Source organism: Schistocerca americana, chromosome 2 (assembly GCF_021461395.2).
Source record: "Schistocerca americana isolate TAMUIC-IGC-003095 chromosome 2, iqSchAmer2.1, whole genome shotgun sequence".
Classification (NCBI taxonomy): Eukaryota; Metazoa; Arthropoda; class Insecta; order Orthoptera; family Acrididae; genus Schistocerca; species Schistocerca americana.
This window is the reverse complement of record NC_060120.1, coordinates 303,168,186-303,184,685: the sequence shown is the minus strand read 5'-3', so window position 1 is coordinate 303,184,685 and position 16,500 is coordinate 303,168,186. Positions and strand designations below refer to the sequence as shown.

Here is a 16,500-nt window from a genome sequence, read left to right as displayed (position 1 = left end):
TTAATGACATTTGGCTTCTTGTGGGCATGTCTGAAAAAACAGACAACACGTATACAATCAAGGCGATGGTGGCCAATGATCCCTTTAGTGCAGGTGCACACCTCACACTAATTCTTACAGGAATTGGTGAAACGTTGTGAGTAATGAGAATAATGGGCATGGGCACTAAGTCAGTAGTATTTGAATTAGTGGATAAATTGGGCCTCACGGGAGGCATGCCAGGGTTGTCTGTGCAGCTGTGATGATCACTAGGTCTGGATGGCTTACATCTACATCTACACTTATACTCCGCAAGCCACCCAACGGTGTGTGGCGGAGGGCACTTTATGTGCCACTGTTATTATCTCCCTTTCCTATTCCAGTCGCGTATGGTTCGCGGGAAGATTGACTGCCGGAAAGCCTCCGTTTGTGCTTGAATCTCTCTAATTTTACGTTCGTGATCTCCTTGGGAGGTATAAGTAGTGGGAAGCAATATATTCAATACCTCATCCAGAAACGCATCCTCTTGAAGCCTGGACAGCAAGCTACACCGCGATGTAGAGTGCCTCATTGCAGAGTCTGCCACTTGAGTTTGCTAAACATCTCTGTAACGCTATCACGCTTACCAAATAACCCTATGATGAAACGCGCCACTCTTCTATGGATCTTCTCTATCTCCTCTGTCAACCCGACCTGGTACGGATCCCACACTGATGAGCAATACTCAAGTATAGGTCAAACGAGTGTTTTGCAAGCCACTTCCTTTGTTGATGGACTACATTTTGTAAGGACTCTCCCAATGAATCTCAACCTGGCACCCGCCTTACCACCAATTAATTTTATATGATCATTCCATTTCAAATTGTTCCGTACGCATACTCCCAGATATTTTACGGAAGTAACTGCTACCAGTGTTTGTTCCACTATCATATAATCATACAATAAATGATCCTTCTTTCTATGTATTCGCAATACATTACTTTTTGTCTATGTTTAGAGTCAGTTGCCACTCCCTGCACCAAGTGCCTATCTGCTGCAGATCTTCCTGCATTTCGCTGCAATTTTCTAATGCTGCAACTTCTCTGTATACTACAGCATCATCCGCGAAAAGCCGCATGGAACTTCCGACACTATCTACTAGGTCATTTATATATATTGTGAAAAGCAATGATCCCATAACACTCAGCTGTGGCACACCGGAGGAGGTTACTTTAACGTCTGTAGATGGCTCTCCATTTAGAATAACATTTTGTGTTCTGTTTGCTAAAAACTCTTCAATCCAGCCACACAGCTGTTCTGATATTCCATAGGCTCTTACTTCGTTTATCAGGCGATAGTGCGGAACTGTATCAAATGCCCTCCGGAAATCAAGGAAAATGGCATCTACCTGGGAGCCTGTATCTAATATTTTCTGGGTCTCATGAACAAATAAAGCGAGTTGGGTCTCACACGATTGCTGTTTCCGGAATCCATGTTGATTCCTACAGAGTAGATTCTGGGTTTCCAGAAATGACATGATACACGAGCAAAAAACATGTTCTAAAATTCTACAACAGATCGATGTGAGAGATATAGTCTGTAGTTTTGCGCATCTGCTCGACGACCCTTCTTGAAAACTGGGGCTACCTGTGCTCTTTTCCAATCATTTGGAACCTTCCGTCCCTCTAGAGACTTGCGGTACATGGCTGTTAGAAGGGGGGCAAGTTCTTTTGTGTACTCGGTGTATAATCGAATTGGTATCCCGTCAGGTCCAGTGGACTTTCCTCTGTTGAGTGATTTCAGTTGCTTTTCTATTCTGTGGACACTTATGTCGATGTCAGCCATTTTTTCGTTTGTGCGAGGATTTAGAGAAGGAACTGCAGTGCGGTCTTCCTCTGTGAAACAGCTTTGGAAAAAGGTGTTTAGTATTTCAGCTTTACACGTGTCATCCTCTGTTTCAATGCCATCATCATCCCAAAGTGTCTGGACATGCTGTTTCGAGCTGCTTACTGATTTAACGTAAGACCAGAATTTCCTAGGAATTTCTGTCAAGTCGGTACATAGAATTTTACTTTCGAATTCATTAAACGCTTCATGCGTAGCCCTCCTTACGCTAACTTTGACATCGTTTAGCCTCTCTTTGTCTGAGAGGTTTTGGCTGCATTTAAACTTGGAGTGAAGCTCTCTTTGCTTTCGCAGTAGTTTCCTAACTTTGTTGTTGAACCACGGTGGGTTTTTCCCGTCCCTCACAGTTTTACTCGGCATGTACCTGTCTAAAATGCATTTTAAGATTTCCTTGAACTTTTTCCATAAACACTCAACATTGTCAGTGCTGGAACAGAAATTTTCGTTTTGATCTGTTAAGTAGTCTGAAATCTGCCTTCTATTACTCTCGCTAAACAGACAAACCTTCCTCCCTTTTTTTATATTCGTATTTACTTCCATCTTCAGGGATGCTGCAGTGGCCTTATGATCACTGATTCCCTGTTCTGTGCTTACAGAGTCGAAAAGTTCGGGTCTGTTTGTTATAAGTAGGTCCAAGATGTTATCTCCACGAGTCGGTTCTTTGTTTAATTGCTCAAGGTAATTTTCGGATAGTGCACTCAGTACAATGTCACTCGATGCACTGTCCCTTCCACCCGTCCTAAACATCTGAGTGTCCCAGTCTATATCTGGTAAATTGAAATCTCCACCTAAGACTATAACATGCTGAGGAAATTTATGTGAAATGTATTCCAGATTTTCTCTCAGTTGTTCTGCCACTAATGCTGCTGAGTCAGGAGGTCGGCAAAAGGAGCCAAGCCAATTATTAGCCTAGCTCGGTTGTTGAGTGCAAATTCCACCCATAATAATTCACAGGAAATATCCACTTCTACTTCACTACAGAATAAACTACTACTAACAGCGACAAACACGCCACCACCGGTTGCATGCAATCTATCCTTTCTAAACACTGTCTTTGCCTGTGTAAAAATTTCGGCAGAATTTATTTCTGGTTTCAGCCAGCTCTCCGTACCTACAACAATTTCAGCTTCGGCGCTTTCTATCAGCGCTTGAAGTTCCAGTACTTTACCAACGCAGCTTCGACAGTTTACAATTACAATATAGATTGCTGCTTGGTCCCCGCATGCCCTGACTTTGCCCCGCACCCTTTGAGGCTTTTGCCCTTTCTGTACTTGCTTGAGGCCATCTAACCTAAAAAACCGCCCAAGCCCATGCCACACAACCCCTGCTACCCATGTAGCCGCCTGCTGTGTGTAGTGGACTCCTGACCTATCCAGCGGAACCCGAAACCCCACCACCCTATGGCGCAAGTCGAGGAATCATCATGGGTTGCACCATTTCGACATGTGCCAACTAACAAAAAAAGAATTATGTATTGTAACTTTATTTTTTGAGGTAATAATTAAAACTTTGGCTGCTTCTCATGGAAACAATAAAGTTAAACATACTCAGTTAAGAAATTGTGGTTAATACTTGTGCAGTCTCAACTGAAATTTGGTCTGAGAATGAATAAAGGGGTAAATTTTTTTCTGAATCAAGCATTAGTTAAAATTAGTGCTTTGTTAGTTGAGAATGTTAACTGAGTACATAATATTTCTCAACATGTTTCAGCCTCAGAAACAAATGCTCATGACTCTACAGAGTAATACTGTCACAGTAAGAAGCCAATTAAGCCTTTATGAATGATTAATCCCCATAAAAACATTGTAACTGAACACACTTTGCCAGCATCCATATTCCTTCTCTTCTGATTATGTATATATGGACTGATTTATTGCCTTTCCTCCCCACTAACTGAACTCCCTCATATCTTGAGGAGGAGGAGGAGGAGGGGGGGGTGGGGGGGGGGGGGAATGACTGTCCATACCCTAAGATAACAACACTTAGATCCACAGAATAAACACTAAGAAAAAATATAAATCTTTTAAATAGTCTTCAAATATTTGCATGTGGCTCTTCATGGTGCGGTACACTCTCAGTGTAATTAATCAACTAACTTAGTTGTCTTCTGTGATGTGAGTCGTTCATATTTGCAGTTGTAACTGATCCTATTACTTGTGTAAATTGCATGTCCTGTAGTAATGTGGTGGAAGTGGATTTTTCAAATAAAATTTCGTGTTATGAATATGAAAATAAACACATAGTTTAAATAATAACCTAAAAATGATGAAGTATGAGCAAAGACAACCACTTGTTGTCTAAAGGTAGCATTTGATAGCATATAAAAATGATGTGGGCACTGTTGTTCAAGTTATAAACATAAACAAGATGTTTCTATCTGGTACCCAACACTGTTTCTTTTGTGATTACTATTTGTCTTTCCTCATCCCATTTTGCAAATTCCCAGTTGGATTTTTAATTAGCATGAGAACTGTTTTATAAATGAAAGAAAAGTTTGTATGATGCAACAGATATCATGGCATAATTTTTTCCGAGTATTGATTGCAAATAATCACAAAAATATGGGTATATGGGCTAGCCTTATTTGGCACAGTAATTTCTTAAGCAATTTATTATTGATTTTCCATGTGCACTCTGTCTGTATCAGTTCTGACAACTCACTAAAATTATTTGCAGTTATGGGTGGGTGGTTACATATAAATCTTCCCAAGTACAATCAACCCATTAAAGCTGTATTAGTCTGTTAAATACGTATGTGATAAACTGTTGCATTGTTATTATCAAAAAAAGTAAACTGTGAGGTACCATTAATTGTAACTAATTTCAAGTGTATTGCTTGTAAAGATAAAAGCACCAGAATCAGGCTGGCTTGGTCCTGAAATGACACCCAAATTAACTGTACACTGCTCAGATACCAGTAGTGGTGGTGGTGATTTTCGTCATCTTTTAACAATTTACTTCTCATTATATAAGGAGGTACTGTGGAAAGGGAAGGAGACAGAAGGCCAAGTTTGGCAGAGATCTTTCATCGCTATTCTCACATATACAAAGATATTCTACACAATTGTTGAATTTTATGGTATTAAGAAGGCAGCTTAAGGACACTGAAATTATTTTTTAATCAGTTCACAGCTACATTATCCAAACCACCTTATGATTTCTCTTGGTATCATTTTTTCTTCTTTCATGTGCCATTTACAACTGGTGTATAGAAAGAACAGCAAGCCACCATCGATGTTCCATTTTAGTCACTTTCCCTGCCGTATATGTTGACAAAGTAATATGTTGCCTGATTCTTGGAATGGAAGCTCTGACAATATTTACAATAAACTTCTTATTGATGCACAACAGCTCTCTTGTAATGTATGTCACTGGAGTTTGATGAGCACCTCTGTGACGTACCTGCGCTTACAGAACAATTCTGTGACAAAACGCACCTCTTTATCTCCTTTTTCAATTCATACTGGTGAGGATCCCTTGCTAATAGGAATACTTAAGGATTGGTTGAACAGTACTTTTGGAGGTTGTCTCCTTTGAAGTTGACTTTCATTTGCTTAAAACTCTCCCAGTGAATCTCAGTCAGGAAGCTACCTTCACTGCATGTGGTTGTATATAGTCATTTCACTTTAAATTACACAAACTGCACAATATTTAAGGCAGGTGCTCGTGGTCTTCAACTGCAACTGAAGATGACAAACTCAAGGATTAAAAGCAGCTGCTTCAGAATACTGCGTAGTTTCCACAATATTGTCTGCTTTTACATTTGAGAACCATTCAAGCAAAACAGTTACTGTTTTAATCTAAGCCAGTTGCAAATGACTTATGAATAATTTTAAGCAACTGCAGCTAATTTCTTAATGTTGTGAGGTTCTTAATGTTGAAATCCAAACTGGTGGCATGGGTGGGGGACTATCAAATGACCCCAGATGCAGATCATGCGTCAGAAGTGTGCAGCTGCAGTAATGAATATCATAAATGAGTCAGGGAGCAATGTTAGTGTCAGAACTCATATCGTGCGCGCGCGCATTTGTGTGTGTGTGTGTGTGTGTGTGTGTGTGTTTGTGTGTGTTTTCCTTTTATATTTTATTTAATCTTGCTGGTTATTATTATTCTAACTTTTCTGTTGATTTTACTTTAGAAACTGGATGTTTCATTGTACCTCACAGTTCCATCTTTCTGGAAAATAATTTCATTCATGTCCTTTGGCTGCCAAATACATTCATGGAGGTTCAGCAACAGCATGGAAAAATTTCAAAACAGAAATAACGATTTACCTGTAGCAAGGCTACTTTGCTTGACAGACATGGCAGCCAACACCTGTACCTGTTGCCTCTGATGTGAAGGTGCTCACTCCATCGCCGATGGTCAGCCACTTGCCTCCAGTCATCTCCGCATCATCTGGTGGACTGCCTCCGGAAACAGCCAGCCAGGATTCCCGCAGTTCTTTGAGAGACCATGGTGACGACAACGCATCTGTGGCAGGTGGCAGAGCTGAATCTATTACAAAGGATTCTTCTGAGAAGGAGCCCAGAGAGAGGACCAGAGACAAAGACAGGGACAAATCTGAAAGGCATCGAGACAGGTATAGGTACATGATCCAGGATTTTACTAACATTATTTTGCAATTTGTTCTGCTTTGTTAAAAGTGAACGTCAGTAAAAAGTTTAGAGTAAGAGTAAGTGACACTGTTTCACTAAGGCAGTAAAACACACACACACACACACACACACACACACACACACACACACACTCCCTTTAATGTTTAGTGAGTGGTTTCACACACACCTATATTGCAAACTTGATAGAAAAGTACTGTATGTATATTGTTGCTGTAGTTGATTGTGAGTCTCTCTTTTTATTAGGTGTCACGTAATCAAGATATCGGTACCATATTGCCATTTTTGAGATTCATTTTAACCAACATCTCCATATTCTTTTAATTTAAACAGAAGATGTCATTGTTATTGCCAGACTCCTCACATCAGGCCATTCAAAATTTAGAGTCAATGTCTTTCAAGTAGTTTTAGCATTTGAAAATTCACAAAGTATAAAATCAAACTGAATTGGCAACATTTACTTGAAAACTGAATATGATGTGTTTTTAAAATTAATTATGTTGTTGGACTTTGCCTCAGTGAGCACTTGTACTAGTGCAGAACTGGCTCACAAGATGATGAAACTGATGCAGTTCCTGTTATGTCTTTAATGTTCTCATGTTTGTACAAGGGTTGTACCAAAAGTAAGGTTCCCATATATTTTAAAATAGAAAACATTGTTTATTGTTATTAATTTGTACATTGTTTAAAAGCTTACACTTTTGTCAATTTTTCAACATTGTCTCCATTTTTTTCTAAACACTTTTGAAGACAGTGCTTCAGCATTTGTATTCCTAAGTCAAAGAAGTCTCCCACCAACCTGCTGAGGAAGCATGTGACCTCTGCTCAGACTTCGTCACCACTCTTGACGCGTTTGCCACCTAAGTGTTCCTTTAGCTTAGGGAAGAGGTGATAATCGCTGGGGGCTAAGTCTGGGCTATATGGGGGATGGGGCATAACAGTCCTTCCAAATGTCTTCAAAAGCTCCTGTGTTTGACGAGCGACGTGGGGTTGAGCATTGTCGTGAAGAAGCACTACTCCCTTCTTCAGTCGTCCTCTCTGGCAATTCTGGATTGCTCGGCAGAGTTTGGTCAATGTTTCACAATATCTGTCTGAGTTTCATGTCGTCCCAGGTTGCATGAAATTGATGAGAACCCCCTTCCAATTCCAAAATGCAGTTGCCATAACCTTTCCTGCCGACTGTGTTTGTTTGAATGTTTTTGGTGGTGGGGAACTGGAGTGACGCCACTGACGAGATTGTTGTTTGGTTTCGAGAGTGTAATGAAACACCTACGTTTCGTCTCCTTTGATGATAGAGTCCAACAACTTCTCCTTGTTGCCTCCCCCATCACATCATTGAAGAAACTTGCGAGCACAGTCAAGGCGTTACTCCTTGTGTCCGTCAGTCAGTATCTGGGGGACCCAGCAAGCACACACCTTGCAATAATCCAACGTTTCTGTTAAAGTTCTTTCAGTTGTGCCATGGGAAGCTTCAGGAATGGGTTCAACAAGTTCACAGACAGTGACCCTCCAATCTTTGAGCAGCTCACTGTTGATGTTCTGGGCAATTGCATCCGAAACTGGCGGTTTTCCACTCCGTTCTTCATCATGAACTTCTTTGCAACCCTCAGCAAACGTGAACGTGCTGAATGGACATGCACTCTTCACCATAAACTTCAGTCAATTGCCGATGAATCTCCACGGGTGGTAACTTCTTTGCGTGGAGAAACTGGATTAGTGCTCGAACCGTGCACTTGGCAGGAGCAGTGATAAACACTTCCATCTCTGACAGCTGCCAAGCCAACACTGAGCAATGTAGTGAATCGCAGACAGGAGGGCTCAAGAGTGGGGCAACCACTGCGCACGGCACTGTTGTCGGATTTAGCCTAGAACCTTCCCTCGAGGCTGTAGCTCTTTGGAAACCCTACAACCCTCATATTATTGACAAAGCCGCAGTGCAGAAATGTTTGCCATAAAACTTTTTACAAATTTATGACTCAAGTTTGTGCTTTTTGTTCATACATTGGTCAATATTAATGGATAACAACAGGGAAATTGCTGTAGAATATTATACAGGTAGATACTGAAAAGGCAAAATTACATCCCCACTCCTGTTAGATAACCAAGGGGTTCGAATTTTCAAAATAAGGTGATAACAAAGTTTCTGTGCCATGAGTACAAGTTTGACATATCACAGAACAGCACCATATGCTATGGATATACCAACACATGGGACCAGTGTTATAGTACATGGAAGATGTAGCTTCTGATCAAATAATATATACATGCAGAGCAGAAGACTTCCCAGGTAACATCTCTGATTATACAGACTCCATCTTGGGAAATGAAGGACAATATGCAATTGAATCCTGAAACATGAATTATGGCAGCAGAATTAACAGCAGTTTTAATTGCACTTATGTATGCTTACCAAGCATTAATCTGAATACTTTTATGGCTGTATTATGCCAGCCATTAACGTGCCTTTAGATGACTGTGGCCTCTCCTTTTTGCTGAATTGTTACATTTACTCATTAAACTACTTAAATATTTGTGTCGGTGATGCCATTATAGACCTGAAAGTTGCTTGAGAAACTGATGGATGATGTACTCCTGGACTGTACCACTAAAGGTTGTGAAACCCTGGAATTTGTTTGTGAGTAAGTACACATTCTAATTCACCTTACCGCCAAGGGGGCTCGTGCTTCTTTCGTGAGTTCGTGCATAGTGCACATGGGTCCCCGAGCTATTGGAGCCCATTCTTCCTTCTCTGATTGCATTTCTGTCACTGTGCCCCTCCCTCCCTATCCTCGCGCCTTCCCTGCTAACCCCTACTGCCCCTGTCTGTGTTCTGATTTATGTCAACCTGGCTATCCACCTAGTTCCCTGTACTGCTTTCAGTTTTGTTCCTCTTGCCTGTTCACTTTCATCTTTTTTATCGTTTAGGTCCCTGTGTGAAGTTTGACCTCCACTTCTAAATTTTCTGTTTGTAGTGTGAACCATTTGGGGAAGAACACCCTCCCTAGCATCTACATCCCCCTTCCTTCCCCTTCATCCCGCTAGATCACCAGCATGTGTAGCCAGTCCGTGTAGTGGAGCTGTTTTGTACCCATCTGGCTAAGCCTGCTGACAACACAGGAATTACACTACTGATACCTGAGCTGTTTCCTCCCCCCATATTGCCAAGGAGTGGTTGCTTGTCTTCCTGGAGCATTCGAACTCCCAGCAAGGATGGCCCTTGCTGTGCTGCGTGGTGCCCACGGAGAGAGCCCCTATCGGAGTGGGTGGTATTAGGGCAGATGCTTGGTGCGTGAATCGTATCAAGCTGCAAAAATCTGGCCGTTCTTAAACAACAGTCTCTTCAAATGGTGATGGATCATTCAATGCTGCTTCGTAAGCCCCAGTAGCCTTCCCTTCCTTGATTACACCCTGGAAGGAGCGCCAGGCACACCAGCTGGGGATGGAACACTTTCCTCGCTACCTCATCTGTACTAGGACAGACGGGGACACATTTACTGCCACAAAGCCATTGTCTTTTGTGGAGAATATAGAGGACAAGTTTGGTGAAGTGGAGTCTCTTAGCAAGATGTGGTCGGGCCCCCTGTTGACCAAATCTTCTTATGCCATCCAATCTGTAGCTCTTCGTGCGTGTGATCATCTTGTCAATGTCCCAGTGTCTATTACCCCTCACCAGTCTCTGAATATGGTCCAGGGGGTGATTTTTCATAGGGACCTCATCCTGCAGACTGATGAGAATAACTGGGCTAATCTGGAGCGACACCACGTTCGTTTTGTTAGACATGTACCTCTTTGCAAATGAGGTATGTCTCCCTTCTGATAACCACCCACAGGTGGGATTCCTTGTTGGAATGCATTTCACTTCCCTTTGTCGAGATCTCCATTTGCACACTGGACACTGGAATGTGCCCCATTTATCTCCCTCCCCCCCTTGGATGGTGCCTAGACCACGGATTAGGACTAACCTATTCCAGGGTCCTAAGGTCTCTGTTGCCCCTATGGTCTCCTGGTGTCTTGTACGTTCCATTCTTGCAGAGTTCCAAAGTGTACCATCTTCTACACCGATGGTTCTTAGACAATAGATAAGGTGGGATTCGCTTTCATGTTTTCTACTGGCTTAGAACACCATTTATTGCTGGGAACATGTAGTGTGTTCACAGCAGAGCTGCTAGCCATTAGCAGAGCACTCCATTTTCTTACTCAGACCTCCCTCCACAGTGTTATAATATGTACAGACTCAACAAGCAGCTTGCAGGCTATCGACCGATGCTGCTCTTGTCACCCTTTGGTCTCTGTTGTGCATACCTCCTCTCTCCCCTTGGCCGTGCCGCCTGCTCAGTTGTCTTTCTTTGGGTCCCAAGTCATGTGGGCATCCCAGGGAATGAACTGACTGACTATTTGGCTAGAGAAGCAGTACTTAGCCCCCCATGTCCCTTTCATGATTCCAGCTGTGGATATGTGGATGGATCTACATCAAATACTCTTAGCCCAAAAGTGGAATGACATGGTGTGCTACTGCTCTCAGTAATAAACTCCACACAAGCAAGGAGACCACTGTGGTTTGGCTCTCTTGCTTCCGCTCCTCTCAGAAGTAGTCCACGGTCTTATGCTGTCTATGCATTGGTCATACCAGGCTCACCCATTGTTTCCTCTTATGTAACAAACCACCCCCACAATGTGGTTGCAGAGTCAGACTGACGGCATCCCATATATTGCTGGAATGTCCCCTTTTTTTGACCCTTTGTACTAGGTATAGTCTTCCAGATTCCTTAATTTTAATATTAGCAGATGATTCATGGATGGTTGAAGTGGTCCTCTGTTTCCTCCATGAAAGTTGTTTTTATTTTCATATATAAGGTTTTGCTTTACTCCTGAAGCAGGGGCAGTGTGGTTGTGGTAGGGGTCACTCTTCATGTTTCTTCATACTGGAACCAATGACAACTCCCCCTGGAAAGATCTCTCTTGTATCCCTCTATTTTTCCAGTTTTTAGATTTGACCTACCATTTTACCGCATTTTATAGTTTGACTCCTCTGACTGGATGCGTCAACTTTTAGCAGATTCTCTCTCTTCCGTGAGTAACTTGGAATTGCAGGACTGATGACCTTGCTGTTTGGTCCCATATCCCCCCCCCCCCCCCCCCCGCCTCCTCCCCCTGGGTCCCATAACCCCCGCCTCCTTTCCCTCAATGAATCAATCAATCTAATTCACTTTGGGGTAAGCTCATGCTCTGTGGCCACGTGTGATGTATATGAAAGATTCTGAAAACTTAAGAATAAATGTAATAAGGATGCTAACTATATTAGAAGGGTAGATTGCAGCTCACAGTAAAAATGACACATGGAGTTGCAGACAGGCACAATGAAAAGACTGTTACATAATAAGTTTTTGTCCAAAGCCGTCATCAGTAAAGAAAACAAAAACCAACACGCAATCATACAAGCAAGCACGTCACACACATGTTAATAATCACCAGCAGCTTGGGTGCCACCTTTAACCCTACACCCAAATTTAACCCTGTCAGACTTTTCAAAGACGTACTCTCCTTCTCCTGATCCCTGCAATCGAAACACTTACTTGCACCAATGCTTCCATCAGAAGCCAACCTAATCCCAACAAAGAACCCTGCCTCTCCCAGTCCATACCACCAACCAACTGCGATCCTCCCGTCCCACCACCTAACGACCCATTGCTTATCTCCCAGGAATTCCTTACTTCCAATGTGGCCTCACCATCCTTTTCCAGGTCCCTTCCTAAGAACAATCTTTCAGTAGAAGAAAGGGCAGCCATACACAGCCTCAAATAAATCTTCGTCCACTCAACCTACCTGGAGACAAAGGTTCTACCATTATCATTATGAGCTGCAGTGACTACCTGACTGAAGACTTGTGCCAGTTGTGTGATTTCTCCACCTATATACTTTGCCTGAGTGATCCCATCCCGGAATTCATACATAACATCCAATCTTTGCTTAAAGCCTTAGTCCCTTCCTTAACCTCTCCCCTGAATCTCCTTATCTCCTCACCCTTATAACACCCCACCCACCCACCTTCTATGTGCCCCCTAAAATCGACAAACACAGCAATCTTGAATGCCCGATTGTAGCTGGTTATTATGCCCCCATGCAAAGGAATTTCGGTCCTCATTGACCAACACCTCCAACCAGTTGCCCGAAATCTAACCTCCCACATCAAAGATACCAACCACTTTCTTCAACATCCCCACCCCTTTATCTCGTCACCATTGTTGCTGCTTCCCTATTCACCAGCATCCCTCATGCTCATGATCATGCCACTATTGAACACTACCTTTCCCAACATCCTTCAGACTCTAAACTCTCTACCTCATTCCTCATACTCCTATACACACAAATCCACAGCACAGTCATGGGCACACACATGACACCCTCCTGTGCCATTTTGTTTATGGGCCATCTAGAGGAAACCTTCCTAGCATCCCAAAACCCCAAACCAGTGATCTGGTTTCTGTTCATTGATGACATCTTCATAATTTGGACTCAGGCCCTAGACATCCTATCCTCATTCCTTCATAACCTCAACACCTCTTCACCCACTTGCTTCACCTGGTCTTCCTCAGTCTGCCATACACCTTCCTGGATGTTGACTTCCTCCTCTCTGATGGCTCCATCCACACCTCTGTCCACATTAAACCTACCAACCACCAATAGTACCCGCATTTTGACAGCTGCCATCCTTCCCACACCAATAAATCCTTCCCATACAGCCTGGCCACCTGGGGAAGGCGTATCTGCAGTGATGAGAACTCCCTTGTTCAGTATGCTGAAAGCCTCACCAAGGCTTGGACAAATAAGCACTATTCCACAAACCTAGTCTGCAAAAAGATCTTCTGTGTCATTTCCTCACACATGCCCCCACCACCTCCAAGAACCAGCTACAAAGGAGTGCCCCCTTCATCACCCAATATCGTCCTGGACTGGGACAACCCTACTACATCCTTCATCAGGGTGTTGATTACCTATCATCATGCTCTGAAATCAGGGATTTCCTCTCTAATATCCTTGCCACACCACTGAAAGTGGTGTTCTGTAACCCATCCAACCTCCACATCTTAGTCCATCCCTGTGCTGCTCCCAATACCAAACCCTTGCCACAGTGATTGTAACCCTATGGAAGACACGGGTGCTAGAGGTGCCCAGTCCACCCACGAAGTACTTCCTATTCCAGTCCTGCAACAGGTTTATCTTAGCCCATCACAGGCCAGGCTACCTGTGAAAGCAGCTGTATCAGATATCAGCTCTGCTGCAGTCATTGCACAGCTTTTTATAGTGGTATGACTACCAACCAGCTGTCCACTATAATGGACAGCCACCACCAAACTGTGGCCAAGAGCAATGTAAACCATGGCTCAACATGCAGCTGAATATAACATGCTTGATTTCAGTGGCTGCTTCACAACCCAGGCTGTCTGTATCCTCCCCTCCATCACCAGCTTTTCTTAACTGTGCAGGTGAGAGTTATCCTTACAACAAATTCTCCACTCCCAAAATTATCCTGCTCCTAACCTACAGTTACCTGTTGTTCCCCCACCTTCCAGCCATCAGTCACCCCCGCCCTTTCCTATAACGTCCTCCCTATTCATGTCGACTCTTCCTTATTGTTTTCCACCCTGTGCCAGCATGCCCACCTGTTCCACCTGTCTTTCTCCTTCCCTGCTCCTCTCCGTTTCTGCTTCCCGTTCCTGCCCACCTTCTTGCCTCACAGTCTCCCAACTCTGTGCCTAGCAACCTTGTCACTCCTCCATGTAGTCCCTGCATGCTCCACTTGACAGCATTATTCTCTCCTCCCACCCATTTATTGCTGTCTGTCCATCACCCTTCTCCGACCCACTCCAGGTTGCTGGCTACTTATGTTTAATGTGACGGTTAGTCTGAGGTTCCGGTGGTGATCATTTGTGCGTGAGATGTGCTTACTTGTATGAATGTGTGTATGTTTTCTTTTCTGAAGAAGGCTTTGGTGAAAAACTAAATGTGTAACAATCTTTTTGTTGTGCCTGTGTGCAACTCATCTGGTCATCTTTACGGTGAGTAGAAATCTATACTTTTTGAAATATTGTTGATATTCCATCCTGGAGTTCCGCATGTTCTGTTTAGGATACTTTGAGCATTCATTGCTGTAGTCAAAGGCGTAGTGCAGACTGTGAAACTTGGTAATGTAATATAGACTATGGTGATCCGTATATATTCTGTCACAGTACAAAAATTTTTGCAACATGTAGCAGCAGAGAATTGGGACGTAGGTTACCACCAAACATTTCATGGCATAGTTGGGAAAAATTTATTATTGTTTCGCTGTCATTTGGAATGAAATCGTGCTTTTTATCAGAATACAAGCAGGAGCAAATGTAGTGACTGAATGATTTAAACTGGATATAAGATTCAGCATTCCTGCCAGAAGTAACAGTACATCTGATTATTTCAGTTTATGGCTGCACTGAAGAGTGCAGCTGATAACTGAATGTTTATGAAAAAGCTAAATTTAATTGAAAGGCAACTGTTCAGTGCAGATTTAATATTTTTTAGTTTTCTTACTTTGTTAAGCTTTCTTGAATATACATGTTCCAATTATTAGTAATTTAAAATAAACTCATTTGTAGATTTGGTGGTTGATTTACAGCTTTTGTTAAAGTGGTGTGCATTAAGTCAAGAAACATTTCCAAGGCCGTAGAAAAGTATGTAATATGTTGTTTGTTCACTTAATTCTAAATACTATTTCCGCAGCCACGGGAAGAATAAAAAACGAATGAATAATAGTGTGTTAGGTCCTAACAGTTCAGTGGATTCTGTGTTCCAGTGAAGCTAATGCTTTTGATACCTGATATTCACTGTTTTCCAGTAGAAAATTTCAGATTCCAGCATCCTTATAAACATACTAAATAGTGGTGATAGAACGGTGTTCATATTTCCTTTATTTCTTATTCCTTATTATATCATAAATCTGGATGTCTGATTGAATGGTGACTGTGTGCGACACATCTGCTGGCCTGTTACAATAGCTCTCAAGACAGCAGTATTTTGGCCCCTTTAACTGTTAATCATGAATAATAATGCAGTGTCATTTTAGCATTGAAAAAATAGGTACCCTTGCCAATTTCAGCTGTAATTTAGTGTAAACTTATTCTTATGTTACCTGTTTGTCTGACTCACTTTCTTTATTTTTCTTAATAGGACCTTTTAATGACAGTATTCTTATTGCTATTAATAACATAATCTTTAAGAAGCAAAAGCTTGTTACAGTGTGTGTCACAATGCCCAATATATAAGACATATGGCCTATACTTTTTTTTACACAAAACTGGTTGAAAAACATTGGCTAACTGCCTCAGAGATACTTGGGGAGTGGAAAACTATTCATTTATTATGCACCATACAAACAAAAGTTATGAAAACACATTAATACTGGAGTTACACACAATATGCCTATGTAAGCTTTCAACACATCCCACATTATATTAGGTATTTTTTATGAATATGAGCCTTGAAGCAAGCAGCAAACTTGCTAATTTTTTGCAATTTATTTTATGCCCAGATCTCATCGACACCGTTCAAGGAGCCGTAGTACAGAGAAACGTTCCAGGCGACATAAAAGTCGCAGTCGTAGCCCAGGTCATCGTAGTCATCGGAAGAAGAAGTCACGTCGTTCTGACCGTGAGAAGAGCAAAGAAGAAAGTGAATAATGTGCTCCAAATAAGATAAATACACATTGACAAAAACTTTAAAATGTGCAACATTAATTATCAAGCAGTAAATAATTTTTATTTCAATAAGCAAAAATGGGTTTTTATTTCCTCAGCTCACACCTCCCTAAAAGTCGCTTACTCCAAAAGTGAAGGATATGTTTTGAGCATATATACCATATTGCAAGTGCTTACACTGTGAAACTTTTTAATTTGGAAACTAAACAGTGTACACAGTTAGTCATTTCATTTTATAAAATCTTCTTCCCAACTTTTCATTACTGTCCTGAGGCAATTCGTGAGTTACTGTA

The 16,500-nt window shown here is 42.1% G+C and overlaps 1 protein-coding gene across 4 annotated transcripts in view; it reads left to right on the top strand.

The window, feature by feature from the left end:
* LOC124593722 (pre-mRNA 3'-end-processing factor FIP1) overlaps positions 1–16,286 on the top strand; it is a 108,857-nt gene extending 92,571 nt beyond the window's left edge. For 2 of the 4 annotated variants that reach the window (XM_047132037.1, XM_047132034.1), the window contains exons 7-8: positions 6,165–6,451; positions 16,042–16,286. In XM_047132037.1, the coding sequence (XP_046987993.1) occupies positions 6,165–6,451; positions 16,042–16,189 (435 nt within the window). In that variant the 3' untranslated portion in view covers positions 16,190–16,286. The remainder of the gene's footprint in view (positions 1–6,164; positions 6,452–16,041) is intronic. The other 2 variants (XM_047132036.1, XM_047132035.1) reach the window with 2 other exon arrangements.
* Positions 16,287–16,500: the final 214 nt, after the last annotated feature.